The sequence below is a fragment of the Rhamphochromis sp. 'chilingali' genome, assembly GCF_963969265.1.
Source record: "Rhamphochromis sp. 'chilingali' genome assembly, chromosome: 14".
Lineage (NCBI taxonomy): Eukaryota > Metazoa > Chordata > Actinopteri > Cichliformes > Cichlidae > Rhamphochromis > Rhamphochromis sp. 'chilingali'.
The window spans coordinates 10,426,953-10,454,853 of record NC_137941.1 but is presented as its reverse complement, the minus strand read 5'-3'; the positions used below and the strand labels follow the sequence as shown (position 1 = coordinate 10,454,853).

The 27,901-nt window shown below is 39.1% G+C and overlaps 3 protein-coding genes across 3 annotated transcripts in view; 1 reads left to right on the top strand and 2 right to left on the bottom strand.

The window, feature by feature from the left end:
• The window catches only part of LOC308410401 (protein lifeguard 3), a 50,357-nt gene extending 35,362 nt beyond the window's left edge, over positions 1-14,995 (top strand). The window contains exons 2-13 of the mRNA XM_080903707.1: positions 9,141-9,307; positions 11,106-11,375; positions 11,479-11,546; positions 11,640-11,704; positions 11,807-11,860; positions 11,985-12,035; positions 12,146-12,185; positions 12,381-12,418; positions 12,532-12,619; positions 12,979-13,074; positions 13,209-13,262; positions 14,665-14,995. Of these exons, the coding sequence (XP_080759833.1) occupies positions 11,120-11,375; positions 11,479-11,546; positions 11,640-11,704; positions 11,807-11,860; positions 11,985-12,035; positions 12,146-12,185; positions 12,381-12,418; positions 12,532-12,619; positions 12,979-13,074; positions 13,209-13,262; positions 14,665-14,814 (960 nt within the window). The 5' untranslated portion in view covers positions 9,141-9,307; positions 11,106-11,119 and the 3' untranslated portion in view covers positions 14,815-14,995. The remainder of the gene's footprint in view (positions 1-9,140; positions 9,308-11,105; positions 11,376-11,478; positions 11,547-11,639; positions 11,705-11,806; positions 11,861-11,984; positions 12,036-12,145; positions 12,186-12,380; positions 12,419-12,531; positions 12,620-12,978; positions 13,075-13,208; positions 13,263-14,664) is intronic.
• On the bottom strand, positions 976-8,546 carry pnkd (PNKD metallo-beta-lactamase domain containing). Its single transcript, XM_080901978.1, has 9 exons — positions 8,352-8,546; positions 7,857-7,972; positions 7,539-7,651; positions 6,702-6,760; positions 5,667-5,759; positions 5,110-5,273; positions 3,770-3,856; positions 3,423-3,538; positions 976-1,981 (listed from the first exon to the last, which is right to left on the bottom strand). The coding sequence occupies exons 1-9, from the start codon at positions 8,504-8,506 to the stop codon at positions 1,808-1,810; spliced, it is 1,077 nt and encodes a 358-aa protein (XP_080758104.1). The 5' UTR covers positions 8,507-8,546; the 3' UTR covers positions 976-1,807.
• A 145-nt stretch (positions 14,996-15,140) lies between the features above and the next one.
• The window catches only part of dars1 (aspartyl-tRNA synthetase 1), a 31,973-nt gene continuing 19,212 nt past the window's right edge, over positions 15,141-27,901 (bottom strand). The window contains exons 9-18 of the mRNA XM_080903705.1: positions 26,373-26,432; positions 23,579-23,690; positions 21,646-21,780; positions 19,930-20,077; positions 17,610-17,756; positions 17,251-17,293; positions 16,791-16,871; positions 16,257-16,368; positions 15,808-15,879; positions 15,141-15,717 (exon numbers count right to left, since the gene is read on the bottom strand). Coding sequence (XP_080759831.1) covers positions 15,626-15,717; positions 15,808-15,879; positions 16,257-16,368; positions 16,791-16,871; positions 17,251-17,293; positions 17,610-17,756; positions 19,930-20,077; positions 21,646-21,780; positions 23,579-23,690; positions 26,373-26,432 — 1,002 coding nt within the window. The 3' untranslated portion in view covers positions 15,141-15,625. The remainder of the gene's footprint in view (positions 15,718-15,807; positions 15,880-16,256; positions 16,369-16,790; positions 16,872-17,250; positions 17,294-17,609; positions 17,757-19,929; positions 20,078-21,645; positions 21,781-23,578; positions 23,691-26,372; positions 26,433-27,901) is intronic.

The window sequence follows — 27,901 nt, the reverse complement described above, 5'->3', positions numbered from 1 at the left end:
GGAGTGAACAAATTTAAAATGATAACAAGAAGTTCACAAAAAATTATTTGCTCACAGGCACAAAAGAGATCTGTTCAAGAAAATATACATTTTTGTGTTTGGCCCACTTGTTTACGTTCTTTACATCAACTATAACATGAACTATAATGTACGAATTCTTAAGGAAAAACAAACCAAAAAAAATAAAAAATAAAAAACTAACAGTACAAGTAGCTAGGGCTGTTCGATATAACGATATATATCAGATGACGATATAAAAACCTCTATCGTTTCATTTTACGCTATTGTTTGTTTCGTGGTGTTGCAAAATAAGCTGTTTACAGCAATATTTTTTCATCGTTTTGATGGTCACTGCAGTGGCTATATTAATTTATTAAAGTTCTCTCTTTCTCTTATATTTAATATAACCACACTACGGATGGACAAGCGACTGTTTTTATGCGTTGTGGTTAGCAACAACGACGGTAACACCATCGCGTGTCCGCTTGTTTATGTTCCACATAAACCTTTCACAATAAAGCTCAAAATCCTGTTGAGACTTTTCAAAATAAACTGAATCACGTGAAAGAGCAGATTATTTACGGATGAGAAGTAAAAAAGAGCCGCCAGGTGCTAAAAAATAAACCTTGGACTCAAACGTTAGAACAGGCTTTTCCCCGCAGCACGCCGTGTAATAAATATTCACAAAGAAAACGGCGGCCGTTACAACTTATGTCTAAAAATGTGTAGTTTTATGCATCGGTTAAAACATTCGACTCCAGGTACATGACGCGCAGCTGGAAACACTTCACGCAAGACGAGCAGCCCGAGATTCACAGAATTTACAGAAAATGTTACATTTTTGTGATTTATATCGTTATCGGACGATAGATGTCTTATATCAGGATATGAGATTTTGGTCATATGGCACAGCCCTACAAGTAGCCCAAACACAACCATTGCAAAGAATGAATGTTTGTGTTACTTTTTTAAGTCAAAATAAAAAAAAAAAATAAAAAAAAATAAAAAAAATAATCTGCATTAATAAACTGACTTATTATAAAAAAAAAAAAATAATGTACAGACTTTTTTTTGTCACATTGTGCTCACTTTCACACAAGGTACCAACAGCAAAGTGCCTTTGCGATTTATTAAATGAATCCTAGCATTAATTTGGTGAATATGTTGATATCACAATATCAAATATTCACAATCAAATACTCAAATCCCAAACTGTCAGTCTTTGGGGAAAAGATAATTACCCTTCAGCATCACTGTAAGTCTGAAACCGGGGTAACAAATACAGCGTGTGTACCAAAGATTGTCTCAGAAACCTTTTAAATACAATTTATTACTTGTTCTAAAAACTACTGTTGAGTAAACAAATCAGTACCTAACATGTTAACGGTTCAGTGTAGTGCATTGTTATCACCGTGTGTTTCAAAAAAACCCTCAATAAGAAAAAAATGTCTATGCTCTAGTAATGCAAAACAATAATATTTACATCCTATGTAAAAAGTAAAAACAAAATCAGCACTGCTCTTCTCATGAACAAAAAATGACTGTAGTTTACAGCATTTGGAGAGGTAATAGAACTATTAATGAGTATTATGTAATAACGAAGTTGTGGTTACCATCCTAGCTACAGGTCTACAGGTCAGAAACTACTTAATGCCCCTTAACACTGAGATAATAGATCAAACCGTTTCTACAGTACCTTTAGAGATCAATTTATTATTAGCTTTCACCTGCAAATAGCTGCTTTTGTACCAGTGCCTGGTGCAGCTGAGCTCTGCTGTTCCCTAAAGTTTAGGACGTCTTGGTAGTACTATCTCCTGTTGTAGAGGTCTTTGCGTTTTCGCAGTTCCTCCAGCACCCTTGCCCTAAACTGGGTCCAGTCTTCTTCCTGGAATTGCTGGACACCCAGAGCCAGGTGGAGCTCTGCAGAGTGGCTGCGCAGGAAAGGATTGTACTGCTTCTCTTCTCCAATCGTGGAGGGACACTGGAAATAAAGAGCACGTCAAAACGCAGCCCACCTCAAAGGCTCTTGATTGAACAGTGTCAATCATTTGCAGAAAGATTAAAAATAAATAAATCTATCATAGAAGATAAAATAAGTGATTTCTGTTACTCCCTTCCCCATCACAAAACAGACAATGCATTTCTGCAGATGGCATCACCGTGAGTATTAAGAAAACACAGCAGCTAATTTGTTACCAGGATACACTGACGTTAATTTGGCAATAAACCTAAACAAAACAGAGACATATCACAACAGGAAAAGCTCAACCTGGATTCCTAGACATCTGCTTCCTCTTTCCAGCATCACAGCACAAAGGGATGCTTGAATAAAACTCGGTTAATTGTTAATAATGCTTGGTCTGTTCCTACTGTGACAAGCCGAAAACAATCTGTTAAGTCAGACTTTCTATCCCTTACCAATAACAGTTTAAAATCCGCCAATGAGATCTAGAATTAGCAAATGCATCAACCTTAATTTGAAAATCCTAGATGCTTTTCAGGAAAGGTCACCTTTGACTTTGAGGTCAAGGTCTCCAGGATTTAAACCTGTCCAAGAGTTTTAGTAATTGCATGGCATGAAGTTGAGAATCCTAGGTGACTTCCTTCTTGAGTTAATGCGCTCACAAGATTTTTAGAAAACTTGACCTCTGACCTCTGACCTTGAGGTCGAGGTAAATGATGTTCAAACTTGTTAGAGACTTTGAGTAGATGCAACTGTGGTATCGATTTTAAAATCCTACTTTACTTGTTAAGTTCTCGCATTCGCAATCTTGGGTGTCCACGCCGCATGGCATTTAGTTTTTATTCAAAGGACCTGCTTAACCGAGTGAGTCACAGCAGTGCTACAGTTTCTGATACATTTGGTCAAATACAAATGCAGTGTTTCAGAAGTTTAAGTCATCACCTTCAGGCAGCTCTGCTACAAGGAAAACTTTACAGTTTTCATACATGTTTTTTTGGTGTACTATATATCTGATCTTTTTAATAAATAATACTCAAAGATCAAACTCAGGTGACTGATATAAATAAGCAAAAGACTACGTGTGAAACGTGAAAACATGCAGACTGCAGAGGAAATGTTATGGTCATTCAATAAGTTTTGGAGGTGGAAATCATCAACTGGAAGCTCCAATCTTGTGAAACTGCCTTTAGAGGCATGTATTGATAACAGATAAAAAACTAATCTAAATTCAGGATGGGCACTTCACTGAACAGCAAACCTTTGCTCTGCTGCAGACTATATCACAGATGGACTCGACTGAGCCTGGAAGAAGGGAAAGCGAGAGGGCGGCATGCACTCAAGAGTGCTGTCAGCACGAACGCTGTACGCAACTGATAAGCCCTTATTTCAGGTGTTGGACAACATGAATCCTGGGATGGCTCGCTTGAGAGGCATAACAATGGTGATACATCATTCTCACCGTGCACAGCTTCTGGCCTCGCTGCTGCAGCACCCACTGATATTTGTTTTCCCTGGCTGTGTTGTGCGGCTCAACCTCAGCAGCAAACAGCAGGTTGTCCTCTGCATACTCATGACCTGCGGGACAGCCAGTGGACACACAAGAAAAATATCACAGCCACATGTATAACCATACGTAAAAGCCTAAAAAAACCAAAGAATTCCCTATGCAACCCGTTCTTATGGTTTGGCTGTATATATATAAAACACTTTTTTATAAGCAAAGACATATTAAAACCACAACTTCATCCGCAGCACACAAACATAATTTTTTGACACTGAATCAGACAACTGAAAGGATTCTCCTACCAGGCCATAATAGAGTATCATCAGTCAAGGAGCCAACTGTGTCCAGAGATGACAGCATTGTTGTTGCACTGCCTTCAAACATTCTCCCTAGAAACAATAAAGACAGGTTAACAAAGAGATTCCAATTTCCAAACAGGGTTCCTGAAGCATTCATATGGTCTAATCTTTAGTATTATCAGGATATTTTCATTACTGCTATAGTTAGATTGTCAAATTGGTTAATTGGAAGATAAAAATGTCCAATTTCTCAAAGGTCATGCGGATAACCACTAGCTATTAAGACACTATCTACTGTACAAACTCTGTATAATACTTTCAGCTTCTCTCTTACTTCTCAAAGGGGTCATCACATCAGATGGATCCACACATAGATTTTACCCAAGGCTGGGTTTGTGTCTCCTGCTGATCTCAATATTTTGTGCATAATGAAAATGTATTAACCACTAAATTGCTATACAAAATCTATTGTATATTAAAGAACATGTTAAAAAAAGCCATTGGCATTACAAGGTAACCAAAACAGGCCACTAAATATACAATACTATAATTAAGTATATATTTTAAGTGCTTTTTGACGCAACTGATTAAATTATTTCAAGTCTTATAAAAAAAACTATGTTACATTAAGTTATGCAAAGGAAATCTAATCAGCATTTCCGATGAAATATGAAAAGGTGTAATTTGCATGCAACAGTATTCAGTTAAGATGGTGCTGACTTGCATTAGCAATGTTAAACTTGCTTTTGAATGAGGTAATCGGGTTGTGAACCAAAAATGACAGATGTGAATGCAGAAAAGGCATCAGGTCAAAGATCCTTTTTAAAATTGCACTGATTGAAACACTGATGACAGATAGGTTTCTCGTATATATCACATAGTACAATTAAGTCAAAATCACGCTTCCTTGGTATCACACTTATGCATTTTAGCTGACTTTTAGACTGTGCAATCATCAGGTTCTCAGACTTCAGCAGTTTTACAGTATAGAAAAAAAAAAAGCCCACAAAAACTCTAAAAACGTCACACCAGTTTTTTTTTTTTTAAGTTGCTTTTACTCAAGCATAACATATATTTTGATCAAATTGCCAGGAATAAGAGGGCAATGCGTAGACTTCTGTTAAGGTAACACAACTATAACTACGTGCAGACAAATTGTGCTTGCATGCATAGTCACTCCCTGTAGAGAACAATTTTGAGCCAGTAAAACCCAGAGAACCTGTGTAGAATGATTCCACATCAAACAAACTATTTCATCCTGCATTTTCAGTAACTCTGAAAAAAACAAAAAGAAGCAAACAGCTAGAATAATTCCTCTTGATCTGGTTTTCTGCATAACTTACCACATCCTGAGAGAAACACCAGGTCACCAGAGAAGAGGCTGGAGGGGGCACCGACCGTTTGACCATCCAAGAGGTAGATCATGTGGCCTACCGTGTGTCCAGGGGTAAAGAGGGCCTTAAAGCGCATACGCCCAACTGTTACCGAGTCATTGTGTGAGAGAGGGCTGGAAAGAAAAATAAGTAATGAAAAAACCTAAACCAAGAAGTGTGGAGTTACTGATTTTTAGTGAAAATTAAAAGATTAAAAATAACTGAAATAGACTTCCATTTCTGACATGTACCAGTTGAGCAAAGGTATCAAAAACGACTACCTTCCCATATTATTTTTACATTATTAGAAAAAAAAATGTGAAAAACAAAATCTTTAGTGTGGTGGTTTGGAAGTCCTAAGATAACCCTCCATCCCCTCAGACATAACAGAATAGTCACTCATGCCACGATAATTTAGTGTGAAGTCAGCTGCCACCACTACTGACAGTGGGAACAAAACAGGACTAAGTACAGTAAGAATGATTCAAAGTGAGCCAGTGTGCTATACTGTGCAAGCTGGGACTTACTGCGTGAGGCCAGGAATGTTATCAGCCGCATTTCCATAAACTCGGCATGAGCTGTGCAGCCGTTTCAACCCTTTGTTTCCCCCACTGTGGTCCCTGTACACGGATCACAAAGAAGGTTCACGCAGCAATTTAGACAATATCCACACATTACAGATACAAAACACCTATTTTTTTTAAAAAAACACTGTGCTTATTTTAATCAACCTGAACGCAGGACTTTCAAAATGTGGGGAAAACATCTATACATACAAATGCATGGCATTCTTTTAATCTGCAGTACGGCAATAATAAGTCTAACATTTTTATTTTACTATACCTATTATTATATGATTTTTTAACCTTTTGTGACATGCTGAGTCTTGTATGATTATCACATTAACATATCTTTAGATTTTTTTTGCCTTCAACTGTAAATTATGTCCTCGAAGTTAAACATTTTCAATATCTGTCTTATCCAATAAGATAAAGTTACCTCAGGAATTTTTTTAGCTACAAAAGGAGATGGTAAAGTACATCAAAACTGTCACCAAGACCTACTATAAATGTTACCAGTGTCATATTGAATGGGGTCAAGTTGGCAATGACATTCAATCTGTTCCTAATATTGCAGCAATTTACTGTTATAAATATTCAATAGCCACATTAAACTATTATATTTGCACTGATCAACCTTCCTGTTTTATAGGAATATAACCAGAATACAATGAGCTGGCAGCCCATGAAGTCCCTTCAAGTTGTAATCATTAATAAAGACTCGTTCAGACTGATGGCAAGATGTTGGCAATCTCTCTGCATTTATACATTTACAATCTGTCTCATAGTAATTCCAGTCAATCCAAGCCAGACTGCATCTGTTTGCAGAAAGGTTGCCTCTTATCAGGTGAGATAAGCCCTCTTGTTCACAGTATTTCCAAAATAAAATATCGATAATTGGTGTCCCTGTATCAATATAACATTGCTATGCTAAATATTACAATACTATGCTGTCTTTCCCCCCTACTCCTTTTTTATACATACAAATTACATGAAACTCACCAGTGCTTGTGTGTACATAGTATTGCTTCTAACATTACTCCTTCTGCCTCGAGGACTGCCTGAAATTAATAAAAGAAAATACAAATAAATCGGGTGTTGGTAAAACCTTCAGTCAACACTTCAGATTCATGACACATCACACCGTTATTATACTTGTGTATTTAATAAGGCAAGATACCATGGATACAAAACACACTCATTCACAACAGCTGGCTACGGACAGTCAACAGCTGCAGCTGAAGTAAAACACATGGTTGTAAGGAAAAATGACAGTGCAGAGATACCAGCTGTAAGAGAGAGAGGCTCCATTGTCAATGAGCCCTACAATTACAATCAAGCTTTCAATACAACTCAATTTTTTTGTTTACACACCTCGTACTTTTATAAATACAGCAATAATTCTATACAGGCTTTCATATATTGTTTGTAACTCACACTATTTATACATTTTAACCCCATCTATGTCCTGTATGTGTTACTAAACTGGCTTTGAACTGAATGACAATCATCACACTTTAATAGTATTATTCCAACTCCCCTAAAAAATATTTCGTTTTCTTAAAGATCTTAATACTAGATATTATACATTTCATATAATAGCTTTAAGGATCAGAGTTGTGGTACATATACAAAATAAAGCTGAACTAGAAGCAAAGCAATCATTTCTCACTAATATCAGGCGATATCTGTCCTGACTTCTCTGCAGCAACATGTTCTGAAGAAAAAACAACTTTTCCCTTGGAACTAACTACACAGTTACTGATTGCTGTTTTCAGCGCAATAGCCTAAATCTATTAACCCATTCAAAGACACATAAGTGACATCAGAGGCACTCACCTGAACTATCTGAGGGTCTGCAGGGTCTACAACGACTGCGATGCTCGAGGCTCTGTCGATGATAAGGTAGCTGTAGTTGTCAGAGAGCACAGAGATAGGAATTATTTTAACACCTGTGGGCAGAGAAAGAAATGACATAATAATTATTCGGGACAACATTAAACATGCACTAATAAAAATATCCATCTTTAATGAAACAAATGCTAGAATTTTGTACTGATAGTAATAACAATTGGTTCTATGGTATGTACAGCGTGTGACAGCAAGGCATTGTTTGGCCCAGTGTCACCAAGTTAAACCAGTAATTGTTGCATATACCATTGAACTCCACGGGATCTGTAGCTGAATGCCCTCCAGGGTAATTTTCACGAGCTTTCCGCATTTGCCGTTTGTAGTACATGTAGCCAAGTCTGGTCTTAGTGTAGAGTGTGTACCTGGGAGACAATTGGAAATGTTATGTCCCAATAGTAAAAGCTGTTAACATTATTAACCTCGCCATGCAGTTACTGTCATTTCTTTGGTTTGTTGAATGAGCACAATTGACGTAACTTCAATGGTTGGTATGCAAACGTCTCTTAAAATAAAGTTGAAGCCACTGCAGCATATGCTGATGAAAAAAATGGCATTATCGCGAGAAGAGCCTCACAGCAGAATACCAACAGCTGTACTTTTCAAATGGTCTTGACTAAATTAAATTACGTGGGATAAATCTATAGCACATAAAAATGGCTAGATGTTGCTAAGCTACGCCAAGAGAATCGCCAAGGAAACGACAGAAATCTCTGTCGCCAAGGAAAGTGGCGCCATACTCACGCTATTCGGAACAAGGGCTTCTCCGTTCGGGCCATTATCTTGCTGAACAGTTTTCTCCAAAACACCTGTCCTGTCCGTCTGTAGCGAAGGCACAAACAAAAACAGATGAAGGATGAAGTGGCTACCAGTGTTATTATCCAGTCAGGAAGCGCCATAGCCTCTGAGCGGAACGTAATGACGTATACAGCGACACGTCACAACAGTCCCCTGGTGACTTTTAGGCTCACTACCGGTGTTGTGCTCACCTGATTTCTCATGTTTACGTTTTCTTTTATGTATTAAAACAGAGTATTTTATAATTTTTTCTGTATATTTTCATTATACATTTTTCCCATCACATTTTGCTTAGGTTTAGGCAGCAGAACCACTTGGGAAGTAGTAGTAGTAAATTAAATGAAATTTAAAAAAAGGGTTTTGACAGTCTGTCAGGCAAACTTTAACATGCATATGAACTAGCAAAAATACTGTGTGATTTTGCCTGTTTTATATCCAAATCCACTTTGCTTCAAGAAACACATAAAATGGGAATTTCTGTTTTTAGAATCACATTTCTTTCTGGTGTAAATGTTGAATAATTATCTGTCTGTTGTTATAACCGTATTGTAGGTTAATTGTAATGATTTTTGTAGTACAAGAAAAAATACATTGACATATAATTATGACTTACAATTACCCTTAGACAAAATGCCAAAGCTGACTAGGTATCAAGGAAGCACTGGCATTTAACTAATTGTAGAGGGAGGTACAACCAGTAGTTTGTGTTTTGGTAATATTGGTACTTTTTAACAGGAGGCGACATGAGTAACCAGTCTCATCTTTCTGAGAGTAGCAGTAACAGTGTGAGTTTCAGCCAGCATATCCAGTTACAAAGGATGACATCCTCCTGTTGTGCACGGCTGCAAATCTCCAAGGCAGGACTGAAGGACAGTGAACCCAACTCAGGCGCAAGCCACAAGGTAAGTAACCTTTTCTGCTTTGTTTTCATTTGTTTTCTGGGTGATCAGATCATAACAAACCAAAAGTGGGTCAAAGAGATTACTTGAGTGCAGTGTTGTAGTGTTTTAAAATTTGTATATAATGTATGGCTGGGTTTTAAAAATAACACAGGCTTAATTTCCTGTTCACAATCGGCAGTATGCTTGCTTTTTTCTCTTTTCCTATCTTAAAAATTCTTAAGTACAGTACTAATTTTCACAAGTAATCTGACTAGACTACATACAAAAAGAAAAATGTATGCAGTCTGGCCTTTTCAGACCGGTGAGGTGCTGTAGAGGGATTCGACTGCTCTTACAGGTGCTTTAATAGAATAAATGAAACTGAAGGTGAGCTCAGGATTGCATATTGAAAGAAGAAAAATCATAACTTTAGATGGGGGAACTTTCCTTGGCCTCCAAGTGTCCACATATACTTCATTCTTAAATTAAACAGAATTACAGTCATTGGTTTCTACTCTCATACTTTGCGTGACCCTTCGTATATTTTATCAAGCAATAAATGTGAACACATGGCATGACTGTGCCTTCCAGACACAATAATGTTTAAGTTGTTTCAATGTGTCTTGTGAAACTATATGTTGAATTACAACCAAGAGCTGAGTGAAACTATAATTCAAGCTGGGACATTATCTCATCTTTGTTATTGCAACAGCACCAGACTGCTAGACCTTTTTTCAGCCCTTCAAAATATTGCAGTTTCATTACATGTGGCCCAATTATCCCGAACAAACGTGCGCACTTTAATTTAAAATATTTATAGTAGTCAAATTAATTTTTAATTAGCAAGTGACTCACACTTAAAGTACAAGTGTAAGGAGACCAAGAGTGTCTGCGGTGTTACAGTACATACAGATATACAGCATGATAACAAAATTGCATTTTTAATGTTAAATTTCAATGTAATTTATTATTGTGAGTTCCAAGTTTTCAAAAATATGACATGGCTGTCGCTGTAGCAGGGAAAATCTTCCACACATACCCCACATACACATGTACAAAGCCAGAAATATTGAATAATACCTTTATCTAATACAGTTTTTAAACCAAAGAGGGAAAAACAGTGAGCTTTATGCACAGTGAGAGGCTTTTGTACTCAAGAACTGTGCAAAAGTATCAAAATAACACATACGCACACGTTCCTGCTCCTGACTGCCACTTATTTTTCAGCATTTACCTGCCTTCTCTTTTTTATTCCCTCCCTCTTTTCTCCATCGTTCCTTTTCATCTGTTCAGCGTGTCTAACGTTACCTGGTTCGTGTCGCCTGCCTTGCTGAAAGAGACAGACAGAGCGACATGCGCACAGTTTTGCATGTCTTTGATGTGGTAGATTTGCGTGGTTCCTGCGTGGTGCTTGAACCAGCTGAAAGTTCACAGCAAGCCAAAACGTCCCCGAGGCCACCAGGACGTCCTGTAGAGACAGCCTTCCTTATTTTCTTTACAGCCACTGGAAACGAGCCAGACTTTAGAATTCTGTTATTCGGTGCTGATTTCTGAGAATCACATGTGAAACACAGAAAAACAGATAATAATGTTGTGCACAAGGAGGGACTTGTGATCACCCTTTCTGAAACTAGGGTGACCACATAGTTTCCAGGAAATAATACCACAGAATTAAGCAATGCAACATACTGTGATTTACGATGTAATATAGTAGGAAGATTTTATTTTGTAATTGTGAAAATGGAAAGTCAGCAATAACTAGTGGATAGTGAAAAGATGTAAGTCTGACATAGCTTTGTACCACTCATCCTGTCTTTAGGGTAGTCCAGAAAAATGATGACATCTAAAATTGACAGTCCTCCCCCCTACGAGGAAGCACTGCATCATCCTAAGTGTGATAACTTCCCCTACCAGCCACAGCATGGCTCTCCTCTTCCCCCACCTCCATCTTACAGTCCCAGTCCTGGCTACTGGGGCCAAGGGGGTGTCTACCCGCCGATCAGCATGTGTCAAGGCCCTGGCCTTGCTCCATCTGGGATGCCCACCACAATACCGACTCTGTCTGCTGGACTGCCTGCCTCCAACCCAGGTTCTTAGCGAGTGGCACAGTCTTGAAGTAATCACACCCTGCAATATATTTAGATTAGGTGTAACAAGGATAAATTACCACTTGGCTCTTCCAAATTCTGCAGGAGAGATGGAGGATTTTCTCAGCACCCAGTGGGAAAGCACATCTGTTCGGCACGCCTTCATCAGAAAAGTAAGAGTTTGTAACTGTGTGTTTTAACTTGCTCTTTGTGCCAGTGACAATCCTGCTGCTCTGATCTTTCTTTTTTTCTTTTTTTTTGGACAGGTTTACTTAATTTTATCAGCACAGCTTGCTGTCACCTTCTCAGTTGTTGCTGTCTTTACGTTTGTGTAAGTTTCCCCATTTGTACATCCATCCACTGATGAATGTATCTGGTGAAGGGTAAGAAACACAGTCTGCCCTTTGGTGATGCCATGTATCTGCTTTCACAGTGACCCAGTGAGGATGTTTGTCATCAGTTACCCTGGCATCTACTGGGCATCTTTGTGAGTTACTTTTAAGAAACAGCCGCACAGTTTTAGTGCAATTACATCAATTGATTAAAAAAAAACACACATGTGAAGAATATGATGTATGTAATAATAATCACAGTGGTGAATCTCTCCGTAGTGTGGTTTACTTTGTGGTTTACTGCATTCTCATCTGCTGCAAAGAGCCGAGGTAAGCAAGGCCAAATAAGTTGGAAAAATTAAGTTGTTTTATTATTGCTATTATTATGGTGTATTAAAATTTTCATAAACAGTGATGTTTGTGGTTTCTGTACTTTTTAGGAGGCGTTTTCCATGGAATCTTGTGCTGCTTGGAGTATTTGTAAGTGTTGTTTATTAGACTAAGGGTCAGACATTGACACTAGTAATGCCACAGCAGATATATATGTGCAGAACTAACATAGTGTGAGGTGCTGAAGACTGAAAAAGTAAAGTCAGTAGAAAAAAGACATCTCTAAAAAGTGCTAAAACTCACTCTGACATTTAAGACGCATTGTATTCATGTTTGATCTTGCAGACTCTTGCCTTGTCTTACATGGCCGGAGCAGTTTCAAGGTTTGTTTATTGGCTTTATTCAGGCAACAGCTCAAAACAGCACATTTTGATCCTGATGGTATATATGTGCCTTTTTTTTGTTTCGTTTTAATTGCTACATGTATCCTTTACAGCTATTATGGAACCAAAGCAGTGTTTATCGCCATGGGAGTAACAGCATTAGTCTGTATAGCTGTGACAGTCTTCTGCTTCCAAACTAAGGTACACGGAGATGTAAACTGTCTCGCTGTAGCTCAGTAGCCTGTGGCTTGTCAGAGGATGTCTTTGTTGTCGGTGTAAAAGAACTCCTTTGTCTTGCATTACAATGGGGGCACTGAAATCCTTTAAATATTTATAACATTTTGGGATAAGATGCGAATCCAACTTCTCTGTCTGATGCAACTCGAGATACACAAGTTACATTTTTGGCTTCTACAAGACACGTTTCACACACACACACACATATATTTCTCTTTCACCTTATTCTGATCCTCTTTCACAATAGTCTCACTGCTCTTTCATGTAGCTTGAAGCATATCAGCTTCACTTTCATCCCCTTAATGACTTGTTTCTCATCACAGGTGGACTTCACCTCCTGCGGGGGATTCCTCTGCATTGCGGCCGTTCTGCTCATGATCATTGGGATTGTTACAGCCATCGTCCTCTCCTTCCAATATGTGAGCCTGCTCTGGTCAAGTCATTTAATTTATTCTGTCTACTCGTGTTTCTCTGCGTGAGGAACAGCAGCTCCCAAGGGTGCATCTGTGTGACTGATTTCACATTCAGGAGCCTTTCTTATGTCACTCAACAGGTCCCCTGGCTGCATATGCTCTACGCTGCAATTGGAGCCATCGTTTACACTCTGGTGAGTCCACACTCACACAAAATTAGACCGAGTATTTCTTCTTGGTATTATGAGTCTGTTGTTGAAAAGCAAGCGAGACATTAGCAGTCCTTACACCCCCAATACATAGCTATTTAGGAGCCCTAAATAATGTGGTGATAATCTACTATTCATCATCGTATTTGTCTTGATTTTGATTGGTCTATCAAATAAAAAAACAAGAAGGGAACACTCAATCTTCAGTTTAACACAAAGTCTGTTAACGTCAGAGATATCAGGATTTCCAGATAGAAAGCATAAACTATTGTGAATCCAATAAAAAAGTGATAACAGTTGCACTGGAAAGGCAACAACAAGACAACCTCCAGAAAGGGAAGGTTTTTTGATGGATTTTTCTCTAGTTTTGCTTTTTGCTGGGTCCTTTTTGCTACTTGGTAGCATGAGACAGCACCTGCAGCCTCCACAGGTTGCTCAGCTCCATCAGTAAGGCACAGATTTGCCATGTCGACAGGCCCGTTACACGAGCAGCACTGCCAGAGCCCTAAAAAGTGACCTCAATCAGGTTATTTGTGCATGTTTACAACCAAAATGTCATCAAGAGACTCCTTGAGCATGACATGAAGGCTCAGTGTTCCTAGGTGGGTTCTGTGGTCAGAAACCAGCATTGTGTAACTCAGCTGGCAGTGTTCTTTTCACAGATGATGTTGCAAGAAGCTAACATTTATTATGGTGTCTCCTCTCCATTTCACCTCTGTCACATGCTTTCTTTAGTAAAGGAGGTAAAATCACAGTTTTCCCTAATCGAACAGACGGATATTCCTGAAGTTCCAACTATGATGTTCAAGTGTTCCTTTAATTTTTTGCGCAGTGTATAAAGTGAATTGGGCTTTTTTTTTGGGACATTTTATCATTTCCTGTTACAAACATGATTTCCACATTCATTGTCCCAATAGGTCTTTTAAACAGGTAATCTCACTGTATACATGTTATAGCACTGTTTAATGTGGTTTTCCCATAATGCTGGGGATTGTCTGACCTTTGCTTTTGTACCATTATATTCAAAATATAATTTACCCAAACTTTTTACCTTAGCCTTTGCTTACCATTCCTGTCAGTCTCAGCTATAGTTGAAATTTTGTGTTAATGAGTAAATATTAACACAGCAACACACAAAAAGGGTTAAACTAAACGCACCACCACATGGTAAGGACAGAATCACAAAGCTATTAGTACAGTTGTAGCCTCACATGATACAGGATGTAAATTTTCTTGTTGGTCATAGTGAGTGACACGTAACAGTCCAAAAACCAAAAGTTTTAATTAATGGTCACAAACATGACAAAAGGCTAGAAATGTTGCAGCATTTTTCCTTGTATTCATGTTTTTATGTCAATTTCCTCTTTCCTTTTCTTCCTTATATTAGTTTTTAGTGTACAACACCCAACTTCTTATCGGAAATCGGGAGTTGGCCATCAGCCCAGAGGAGTACGTCTATGGAGCGCTTTCTCTTTATGTTGATATTGTTCACATCTTCCTCTTCATCCTTCAAGTCAGCGGAGCTGCGACTGAATGAGCCAGCGGTTGGAGTTTGTATATTGTATTTGCTGGCAGACACACAGCAAACTGTCAGAAAGATTATTACTTTATTATTATTATTATTTTTTCTACATCAGTAACACTCGAGCACTTTGTTTGTTGGGCTGTATGTAGCAGGACTGCAGCCGCAAAGCTTACACTTAGCCCGTGTAAAGGAAGAGAGCTGCTTAAGCTTTGCACATTTGTATAGCTGCATTTTAATATTTATGTGCACGTTAAGGAGTGTAGTACTCTCAACTATTACTTCGATCAAACCTCCTCATTAACAAAGTGTTTCTGCCTCCAAAAAAGGGAACAAAGCCATTTATAGATCAACACATTTGTTTTTATTATTGTCAGTGCTTAGACTTACAAAACATGTGTAGTTGGAGGCATACTGCTGGACACCACAATCATTAGTCAAACATCTGTGCTGGTAGTAAGACGGTCTAAGATCTGTTTGTTATGTACTTTTATGTTATGTATTTTTCCAAAGAGAAAACCCAGAGAACACTGACTCACCGATTTAAAAAAAAAAAAAAAAAAAAGAGTTGTCTTCTTGAATCACTGGCCATTTCCTTTGTTCTCTTTAATGTTTCTGTTATTTGTTGTTGTTAGAAAACGATGCACACCGATCAATAAATCATACGTTACTGTTATAACTGCTTCCTTCATGTCGGTGGTTAATTACAGTAACACGTTAAGAGTTCTAGGGTGGCATTAGCTCCTATAAATCTTCTCCCTTCCTTGATTGTGGATTAGTATTGTTTCCCGTCACCAGTATTTATGTGTCGTCCACACCAGAAGGTTTAAGGTGTCAGGCGCTTGGGGTCACGTGGGAACATGGAGGTCTGCCGAACGTTGTGGAGACCCAGGTAGAGCATGCAGACTCTCTCCAGGCCTGTGAAGGATGACATCTTTATCAGTTTTTTATTCTTACAAAAAAACAAAAACCATTCCTGTAGTTCCCCCGACAAAACATATTTCTTACCAATGCCTCCGCCGCCATGTGGGGGAGCTCCATACCGGAAGGAGTCGATGTATGCCTTGATCTTCTCCAGATCTGTACAACAAACAAAGGAGAGGCACAAAAATTTTCTAGTGTTGTTCCGCTGATTGCCAACAGAGGGAGACAAATCATTTGAATTTCACTCAATGCTCCTCAAAAAGAAATGGAAACATAATAATAATAATAATAATGGATACTTTATTGATCCCCATGGGGAAATTACTTGTTTTTCTCTGCATTTGACCCATTCACTCTGTGAAGCAGTGGGCAGCCCACTAAGCAGGCGCCCGGGGAGCAGTGTGTAGGGACGGTACCTTGCTCAGGGGTACCTCAGGGTAGCCGTTAAGTGGATTCGAACCGCCGACCTTCCGATCATGGGGCGACCACTTTACCTACTGAGCTATCCCTGCCCCCACATCTCTTTTTCTTACCGATCTGATGGTGGATGGCTCTTTCTGTCAGCAGCTGAGCATCGTGGACTCTCTGAGCTCCGGAGAGAATCTCTTCTCCTCTCATGAACATGTCATAAGAATTGGAGTATTTCTAGACAAAAATAAAACAAACTCAGAAATCAGGTTTTTCTCACATGTGATGATGACAGGAGGGGGTTAAAAAAAAGAAAAGAAAATTAAAGTCAACCAGACAAGGTAACGCTGGCACAAAACTTGGGTAACAACAATGATTATGACAGGAAGAGAATGAAATGAAACCGTATTCATTTTTTAAAGCCAAATATTAACAGAAATATCAGTCTGGCAATTGAAATTCACACAGGTAGCATAAAGAATGTAGTAAACTGGCAATTTTGTGGCATCGCTCATGGATGCTGATGTTTTTTCTTGACTTGTCGGGACAATAAAAAAAAAAAAAAAAAAAAAAAAGCATTACGTTGCCCACAGGAGCCACAGTGCAAATTTGAGAGGCTGGTGTGTTTGGTATGTTTGATGTGTGAGTGAAAGACTTACAGGGTTGCTTGGATCAGGCATTGTGTAAAACGGTCTAACAGCCAGCGGGTACTTATCAAGCACATAGAAGTCAGTATCATACTGTGGAGAGGGGGGGAAAAAAGAGGAGTGAGAGTCAATAACTGCATACAAAAGGATTAATAGAGACATACACGTATCCTTTTCTTTATTTATGTGATGCAACTGTGAGCTTGAATATTAAAATACTTCTCCAGGATACTGTAGAGTCTTTATCTTACAGCATAAAGCAGCTTTTACTGAAGGAGGTCGTCTGAAGAAGACTAACGGCTCATATATACAAATTCTGGAGTTCTAATATCCAAAATGGCTTTTTACTACTTTTAAAAATCACTCGTGTTTTTATCTGACCTTCATACATAAAGGCTACGTGATCCATTGTTGGATCATGTCACATTCATAATTTTGACATTCAATGAGTAAATCACATTTGAAAACAAACCTTTTCCTTGACGAGGCGGCCAAGCAGCTTCTCATTGGGTGTACTACAAAACAGCAAAAATACATTGAGTTTAATAAAGACAGACACATCTCACATTGTTAAAATATTACTTAAACTGATTGTAATCAGTGAATCATCTACAGTTATTATTTCTCAGACTGTTTTTTTAACGTCACTGCTCCAACTGTACTGCAGATTACAGCTTTGATCACAAGGATTACTTAAATGCTGAGTTACTGATGTGATCTTTCACATCCTCACTTTAAGCACATGTTACAATTTACTTCTGCTTTTATCAAAAGAAATCATCTGACAAGATGAGTTGGCTGTGGGGGAAAGGCTGTGTGATGTATTCTAACCTGAGGTCATCCTCGTCACCCATTTCGACCCCGGCCTCACGCAGCATGGCCACAGCCTCGGTGTACTCCAGTCTAAGAGTCGGCTCCAGGAATTTGAAAGGCTCACTTGGGAACTGCTTATTCACCGTCTGGATCTCTGTCTGGAAGCTGACGCAGAGGCACATGCATTGAGTTTCCAGAGTGTTGAGAGGACATGACGCTGACTTTAATTCATTTTCCTGGGAAATTTCCCCAAACCACTAATTTTTTTAACCCAAACATAAAACTTCACATACACCAATAGTTTTCCCAATCATGATTGGAGTATGTAATGGTGATTTATATCTATGTAAAAATACTTGTTACACGTGTTACTGTGAAAAAGGGTCATGTCGCCCCTGATTTCTTCATATTTTGCTTCCAAGGAGACATGCTGTCTTAAAAAGCTTTAAAGTGGTATTGGGTAATAGTTCTCCGGTTTTCTGAACCACTTTCAAAGTTTTTCTGTGGACATTGATGGTTTGTTCTCTCATTTTATGTCCAGTGGTTGTATCTGGACTTAAAATGACTGACCCGTGAATAAAACACTGACCCATAAATAATTAATGCACAAAAAGCCTCCCAACTCAAAGGGCAAACCAGTGTTGTGTCTAAACATAACAGACAACTTAGCAAAGAACCAATCTAAATTGTATCTTTGTGCACTTTGTTAGCCTGATGCAACCCCCCATTTTTTCCACTGTCTTTAGTTTAATCTACAAAAAATGACAATGATAACACAGTTTGATGGGCATAAAAAGGATAATTTTGCACTAAAAAGGTGATTCCCAAAAGGCTATTAGCCAAAAAACTTGGCATAACTTGGCACAGTGTGGAGTACGCACCTAAAAAAAATGCAGTAAAATAGACAAGTGGAGGACAAATGAAGAAGTAGCAGGCCTAAAATTCTACATGAAAAGCATCTGAAAGTCATACCCTTAATAAACAATTCAGCTAAGAAGTGAAACAGGGCCTGAGAAGTGCATTTTTCTGGAGCCTCATCAGAAAAGATCTCAAGAAGCCATTTTAAAGGAGGGGAATTTGTGATAAAAGGCCAAACTACACAAGGAATGAACTGAAACTCATCGGCTACAGGTCCGATGGACTGATGAATACATAAATTTGAAATTCGTGGCTCAAATTATTGTCAGTACACATGGTGGATGTCACAAGAGATGCCCCTTTTTCTAAAAACAAAAAAAGAAATGAGGGGTGATGCAAGACTTCTGCACAGTACTGCACGTACCGGTACACAAACAAAAACTACAATCTACCATCGAAGGACTCACAATTCTGTCCAGATAGAGACAAATACCAGACTAATTGTTCACATAATGGTCACAACCCACATTTGACTCTATTTTCTTGGCCAAGCTGTCCTAATGCCTTTCACTAATTTCTGATTCTTTTATATCACAATTAGAAACATTATGACACCAAAAAGAGATTTTTAACAACTAAATTATATTTTTTAAAGACACCTAACAAATTTCACTTGTATTTACTGTGAAATTAAAAGGAGATGCCAAACAGAGCATGGAAAGGATAAAGTCATCTGTGCTTCATGTGTTAAAACAGAAGTACAAAACGCATGCAAAACACTCACACGTCAAGAGAAACAGTCTGGAAAGTCATGAGAACAAAGGGCAAAAAGTCAAATGGGCCTGAGAAAGAGGAACAGTGGTCACAACCTGAAACTAACTAACGTCACAGACATTAAAAAGGGAATTCAAATTAAGCTAGTTGACACCTTACTCAGTGTTCCACTGATTTAACATGGTTCCTCTGGGGATTTACTTTATAATAAAAGACTTGTAATCACAGAATAAAGCATGAAGCACTGCAAACCCCCTTCTGAGTTTTCACTGTAATAAATACGTCCAAAAACCACTGACATTCACAGACGTATGTCGTCAGAAACGTTACAGTTTCCACACAGAAAGAGTTTCGCCCAGTATTCCTCTTTTATTTTAACCTTTGATGTTGAAGCTCTTAATGCCTACTGTACCGAGTTCCACCACACGGAGGCAATAAAACCACATCCTATCGTCATCTTGCTGGCAGTTCACTAAACAGTTGGAGTGGAAATTGCTGACATTCATCTAAGCAGACAGCCATATGTGATGACATTTAATTAATCTAGATTTAGCAGTTACATAGTTTTACTTAGACGTACACACTTTGACATTTTGCTGGCTGTAAAACTAAATAATTCAGCTGAGTGTGTTGCAGAAGTTGGTCTGCAACACACCAACAGTTTTAGGTTCATCTTTTACCTTAACTCAATAAATGTGTATCTTACTTGTCTCTCAAGCCCTTGAAGATCTGCACCATGGTGTCAGTGATAGAGTCGATCACTTCGTGGTAATGGTAGTTGAAGGCCATCTCAATATCCAGACCCACAAACTCGGTCAGGTGACGGTGCGTGTTGGAGTCTTCCGCCCTGAAAACTGAAATGACGCTGATTTAATACGAGTGCCAAAACAAAGCAAACTGCGGTGGCGTGGAAGCAACGAAAGGTTTCTGCTCATCTCCGGGAATAAAGTGTCATTTCCATTGTACTCGAAATTCCTAAATTTGGACGGCTCACAAAACAGAAGCCCATATAAAGGATCATCAAGCTTACAACCTGGCTTCTGAATCACCGTCACGTAAAGGTTTGTGAAACAATGACGATGTGTAGATGAGCGGCATTGAAAGTTGACGATAATCAAAACGCACTGTGAAATGTAGGTGCTTGCACTATGGCTGATTGAGAGGTACTTTAGAAACTCTGTATGAACGCGGCTGCCAATAAATAATTCCTGACTACTGTGTTATTCTAAAGCAGAGTACTTTACAAGTACTTGTATGGTGAATTAATAACATCATGGCTTCTACTTTCATTTAGTGGGAGTTAACGGTCATACTTGAGGACGGCTGCTCGATTGCTGTTTTTACAGGTTTACAGACTGTCAAAAGTGTTCTTAAAAAGGCACGGACACATCTGATTAAATGTGTTTCTGTATCTACATACTGTGGCTGGATTACCTGGAAACCACGCATGTGTACATGCACACAGTTTCACAATGACTGAGATTCAGAAAATACAACCATGCATACAAAGTTTTATTCAATTGTGTCTGAAACAAAGTGTAAATGTTCATTCCTGCTTTTGTATTCACACAGTGTTTGTCTAGAACCTGGAAAGTATTATGCGTCTGACCCTGCATATATTTCAACAAACTGGAAAACTAAAATGATTCCAAGCATAAATATGGAGATGTATGCTTCTCCGCAAGAAGATATGCTTCACATTTACTTCCGCTTCTTCCCTGGTGAACCTTTTTTAGTTGATTTCAGACAGTGGCGATATAGTTGTAGAACCTACAACTAAGTACATGTTGTACTTTGCCACTGGGATTTAGAGGAGTGTTGATCCCACTTCTCCTTACATGCTGAATCAGTGAGTCTGTAAGTAAGGCAACCGTGGTGAGGACATTGTTGCCTCAGAAGCAGTAATGACCTTAAGCCCTTTGATTTCTCTGTGGTGTTACACACAACAAAACAAAAACTTCAGTGCAGTCAGTGGAATACCGAATGTGGATCCTTGTCCCAGATGTTTTATTTGATCTTGGGCGAGAATCCTGTATCGAATGAAAATCAGATACGAGTAGCAATCTAAAAAAAACATAAAAAAATTCACGACTATGTATAGAATAAATACTTTATGCACACAGATGAAGGCAGAGTTTGCTTAGATAATCAGATGGTGGCAGTGTTTGCTTGGATTTCCCCTAAACTCGGCTCTATAAAGTCTTTTACAAGTCCCACTGTGTCACTATCACACAGCTCTACAGCAGCTTTGACACAGTAAAAGCATCACAGGGAGGTCTGTTAAACTTTAACAGTCTAAATGCATTTAGTGACATTTTAAAACCGTTTTCACTTAATAGGGTCTAAATTTTTCATTATCCTCTCGCGTCTCTTTTTCCTGTTTGCCAGTGTATAAGGTGACATACTGGGGGGAGGGGCTTACCTGGACCTACACAGAAGACCTTGTCAAAGTCAGCACAGATGCACATCTGCTTGTAGAGCTGAGGCGACTGAGCCAGGAAGGCGCTGGTTTTAAAGTACGACACTGTGAAAACATTTGCGCCACCTTCACTGGCAGCTAAAAAAGGACAAAGAAAATTTAATGACAAAGAGAAAAACATGAGGAAAAACAGCTATTACAGTCAAAACCTCACCCATCCCACCTAATGATATATACTGTGAATTTATTAGATGTTTCAGTAGGGACTATAATTGGCTAGCATACACACAAATAAATACCATCATTTTTTTTAAAGGCCAGGCCTCTGATAATGGTTGGAGAGAGTCCAGAGTAAAAAAAACTGTGGTGGAAAAAGTTTCAAAGTAAAAGTCTTATGACATAACTGTTGTCCACTGAAACACTCAGGCTTTTAATTTGAAACATCTACAGGATTTGTAGATTAGTGACGCTATTACACGACGAGTGCGTTTTATGACCATCGCTAGCAAAGAACGGTGCGTTCGGGGAGATGCTGACAGATTGTCTGCTCATTCCAGACAAAGACTTGTACTTAAAAACTCAAGTGATTCCTTTGAGCTCCATCAGGAACTTTAGTAGGACAACCAGGAAAGGCTCAGAAAAGACAGTCATTATATACTACTTCAAAAACGATACTTTCCTTCCTCAGATACAGAGCTGAGGTCAATAAAGGAATGATGGCCCAACTTTTTGACTTATTCACCAGAACAACCCATTTCTTTTTTACATGAATATGTAACCACTGGGCAAATTTTTCAAAACAAAGTCAGTTCTCAGGACATCATGTCCCAGACTCTAATAACACGTGTCACCTTTTATGTGACAAAAACATCAGAGGGCATCAACTGATATTTTCACACTCTCAAAAGGTGGGTGGGGCTGTACATATAGGACAAACTGTTCACGCTTGCACCATGGGTGGTGCCACGCAGGAAGATGTGGTTTTGTGTGTATTTTTTCACAGGTGCCGCCAAAATAAAAGAGCGCCACTTTTGAATTTAGCGTTCGAGTCACAGCCACCATCATTGGCTCTTTAAGAAAAGAGGAAGTGAGAGTGTGGAGGTTTCACCACAGTTAATTCAAAATATGGGAGGAATGTGGGGGCTGCGAACTATTGACATAAGACTACTGTGCTTCTGCTTCTTTTAAGAATTTATCTTTTTTTATCATAAAGACTCCAAACGGATTATTTTAGATTATTAAAGCTTCAAACAGTACATTACATATTAACCAAGTAAAGGTTTGAATAGTTCAAAAAGCATCTGGAGCCTCCAAATTGAGTTAATGCTGGAAAAAATAAAGCCAGCATAAGAGATATGCCATTAAATGGTGAAAGCTCCAATAACTCTTTCTCCTGAATATTGGTGAGAAGATTTTTGTCTGAGTTCTAAGTTTCTCCCTTTCAGTCCTCCTTTTCTTCAATAAAGTGAGATGAGATCCTTTGGGATTGATCTTAAGGAAAGCCTCTCCTGTCAAATTAGAAGGGCGCTGTGTGGAAATGTGAAAGCAGAGAGGCTGACGTGAGAGCTGGTCGATGCATCGAAATTCCCAGCGGTCTGGATTAAAACCCTCATAGGTCTGAAACGATGAAATTCTCTCTAATACCTTACTGTCTGTTGTCTCCTTTAGCATAGATGTGCATGACTGCGCATGTGTGTGTTTCAAAAGCTTTAGCTGAACTTTTTATTTTGCTCTTGATTTGAAGTGGAGCCTAGATCAGCCTGATGAGGAAGTCAACTTACAACTGTTACACAATGACTCACGAAACACCTGTGGGCAGTGACGTGAAAACAAGTGTGCCTCTACTGAAACATCTAATCAAAAATGATTCAATGCATGCTAGTCTCAGTTTTCCCACGTGTCAATGTGGCAGAGGGTGTTTTTTTTTTGTTTTTACCCGATATAATTTTCGGCGTCTGGATCTCCACAAAGCCCTTTTTGGTGAGGGTGTCCCTGAAGAGCTGGCACACACCTGACTGCAGGCGGAACACGGCCTGGCTGGTGGTCGTCTTTTCAGGAGGATACACAAAAATAAACACCATCAAGACGGTTGCAGTGATTCATCTACGTTATTACACAACCATGACAAATGTGTGAAAACAAGACTGCCAGTTTCTTCAAGGACCTCCTGTCTATGTGAAGGGTGTGACAATTATTTGTTGGCAACGGCAACGTGTTCAAATCCTGGAAGAGCCGCAGAAACTTAGAAATACCTTTATTTATTGTTTTTTTTAAAATTGTGTTTCAGTATTTAGATTATCAATATAAATACCGAAACCAAGGTGAGGCATAAAACTGCTGTGAAGAGGTTACTGTAAAAACCTCATGCACAAAAGCCCCCAAGAGTCAACAGTTGGGTGACAAAGCATGTCAAAATGCCAGTGAACACTCCCAGAAATCGACTGACTCATTTCAAATGGCCACAAGATTTCTACAACTGATCTTGTCTGGTTTTCAAGTCTAGTTACCGTACATCATCATGAAGTCAGACCTGGGTCTTTTCAATACATAAATGCACAGTTCTGCGTTAATTAAAGTGCTTCACATCCCATTTCTAGTGCCTGTCCGGTCCTGAATAGTCTTCGTCTGACTAACAGCCGGCTGACTCGAAATATGATCGTGTCTAAATCCTGGAAAGCTCATTAATCTGCAGACAATGCTTCAGGGTTGTCTGGCTAAAACTTTTCCATCATTTACAATCTGGGTGCTTGACAGAAAGTAGAAGTGCAGAAAAATATAAAACGTCCCTGCTTAAAACACTTTTACAAACCTCTTTAAAAAGGCACTGAAGCAAATCATTCATTCTACTATCACACCACCTATGACTCATTTGTGTCACACATCACACATGGGGCTGTGCCCAGCGTTAAACGTGGGGAAACCGACCTAAAAACCAGACTGTGTAAGACCTAATTTAAAAATTCGAAAGCGCTTCCTGTTTACAGCAAGTCTGCAGCGAGTAGGCGTAATAGTGAGTGGGTTGGTGGGTGGCAGTTACTATCCTGAAACTGGCAGTTCTTCTGATGGTGAGGGGCCTCATGAAATATACCTTACTCTGGTATACCTCTCAATAGTTCATACCTCCTTGAAACCCAGCTGCGGTGAACACATACCACACAGAGGTTTCAAAGCTCAAAAAATTTAAACATTTGCCAGCATCCAATTACGGGCTCATCATCGTACTCAAGAGGCCGTCGATATGTGTACTTGGAGGTTGACCACAGTCTAGTGCTGGCATCATTGTTCATACAGCCTGTATGTGTACAGTATGTGTGGTAGTCAGCATACACCCTAACCCTTCCTAAAGCAACCTGAAATACACAAATCTGCATTAGGACATTTTGCTTTTGCGCTTGTATCGAAATCACAGCTCTCTTCTCTTCAAAACTTTTAGACCTGTTCTGATAAAACGCAACTGGCTTTACTTTCCATCTCCGATGCTTACATGTGAAACTTCACGAAGAGCCGGAGCATGAAGCAAAGGGAGAATGGTGTGTTTGATGTGGATCTGAATCTTTCTTTAAAAATGACAGGACGGGGAATCGGTCTTTGTAGAAAATGAGTTCTCAGAGTTTTCTTCTTTCCTTCTGGTTTATGATAAAATTTGTTGTTGGGTGTCGCGCTTGTCTGCGTTTGTAAAGCCAGCGACATAGGTAACACAGATTTATCACCTTTTTTATTTGATCTAAGGAAGCTGGATGCAGTTTTTATGGACCAAATATTATGATTAATCACAAAATAGCATGACGTAGGTCTCATAATCAATCACATTTCTTACATCTTGAAGGCTGAGGTAATGGGAGCACTAGTGTTAGAGGATTTGTTTGGACTCCAGCACGTCCGGATGACAGTCCAGAAACTGTCTGCAAGTCCAGCCGTCTTTTAAAACTAAACTTTTAAACTTTAAAAATGTTCAAGTTAGAAATGGAGTTTCATGTGAACTACATAATTATCAAAGGCATTTTATGGTTCCCTTCTGAAGAGTTTGGCAGTGTGGGAAGCACTTTATAGCTTCAGCGGGCTCTTAAGAGCAAAACTGATGACAGACCCAAGTCCATGAGCTCAAAGTGCACAGTGCTGCAGAAGCAGGTGTTGTTGTGAAGCTTGTGAACAAAGTGGCTCTGTGCTGTGGTGTTGCTGCCTTCCTGCCAGTCGTATCTTCCATGTGGGAGGAACATATCAAAACAATGAGACACTTTGCGGCTTAGTGTCTTCTGCTGCTCGCATAAGTTTAGCACATCTCTCAGCACTGTATAAGATTCATATCACCAGCCCACTAAATCACAGCCTTTTCTCTTTACTTTTAGAGGTGCGCTGGTTTGTTGTTTGCATTCCTTCACAAATATTTTACATTCACTCTCCAACAGCCTACATTTGTGGTAGAAGTTTTCTGTGCTCAGAGACAGGATGTAAGCTGTAAAATTATTGTTGTTATAATGGCAATAATTTTTTTGTTTTTCAAATCCATGTATTTCAGCCAACTCTTCCAGGGAGACATTGAGGCAACCCCAAGACTTCGGGTAGGACATCCTCACAAAGGAAGCACCCATAAAGCATCAAATTTATAATCTTTATGAACACCTTAGTTTAAAACAGCTAAAAATTCATCATTAATCAACTAAAATATTACATGTATCAAACCAAATGCAAATTTTCACAGACTCACATGGTCACAGATGATAGAAACTTACCCTGAGATCAATCACTCTGTTGTCCAGCCGGGTGTCCTGGTTAACTGTGGCTCTGCCTTCCTGAATACAAACACAAAAACACAGTCATCCTACCAAAACCTCCTCAGCCTATGAAATATTAAAAATCATTACTATTCATCTCCTCCTATTCACACAGGAGTGTTTGCCGTCAGTGTTATGGAAGCATTTTAGGGGCTTTTCACAACTCACAGGGAAAAACTATAACAAAAAAAAGAAAGAAATACAAATCATTTTTAGCTTTAAAGCTATTGGCAGCTTGCAAACCTAAAACAATGCAATCAGCCTGCAAAAACCTTCCTGGGAACAATGCAAAACTACCATTCTCCTGCAGCTTTACCACATCTACCTACTTAGCTCAGTGAGTATAACAGAGTCAAGTGCAATAAAAGACACCTGCAATGTGGGACAACAGGACAAAAAGAATATAAAGAAAAGGAAAAAGGTAACAACTGAAAAGTAAATGTTTCATCACAGGAAGAGCCGCTCCTTCCAGGGTCGTGGATGTCAGGCTTCCTGAGAAGACCCACAGGGGTTTGAGCTAATAGCCTGTGTAGCCACATCCTGCTCCAAACAGCCACACGCAGAGGGACAAACTGTTAGATGGGCAGACAGTTAGACAGACAGGGCTGTTGAGGCTAGTGTCTCTGGGGAAAGCAGGTGTTGCTACAAGTCTGTGACTGACATGCTGAATCCCAACAGAAAACACCTGAGACGCTGCTACAGCTGCAGATATTAGCTTACTGGATAAACAATGATGGGCCCTCAGCTGTCTTTGGTATTGATGAGACTCATATTAATGTGCACGCATGTACAGTGCGATGTATAATTCCACAGCAGATACGATGGATCTAAAGCTACGAAAAAAATGACATCCTGCCGTTTTATGTGTTAAGCCGATTCAACGGCTACATCAGGAATGTTATTATTGGAAAATTCAATGTTTCCACTTTGCAAATCTGGGAGCTGTAGCTGATCCTCTATACTAGAATAATCATTTTTTGGTTTGAATCAGGAAACAGAGCCAACTGCTTTGAGCTGGAATTCCGCTTAGCCATCGTTTTTTGGTGCTGCTAAACCAGCAGCCTCAAAGGTTTACATGTATTTCTTTTTTTTTTTTCTTTTTTTTTCTTTGTTTTTCTTTACATGTATTTCTAACCACCTATACTGCAGCTAGGAAAAAGAATGGCTTTTTAAATGCTTCATGATTTTCTTGAATGATTCTGCATCACTGCACAATTCCTTAATTGCAATTCAGAGAACTCCCTCAACACTGGCAGCCGGCTCTTATAAACACTGTGCGATGAAATCACCATTTGCATGAGGAGGGTGATTCAAACAAGGTGATTAGGTTTAATCAGCCAATCCTTGACTCTGCCAAAAACACAAATCTCCATTCTCCTCACTGAAAACAATCTCACTGAAAGAGCGCCGTTAGAGCTCAGCATGCACAGAATGCGTTTCCATTTTGCTTTTTATATAAAGTATTCAGATAAAAACGGACTTATATT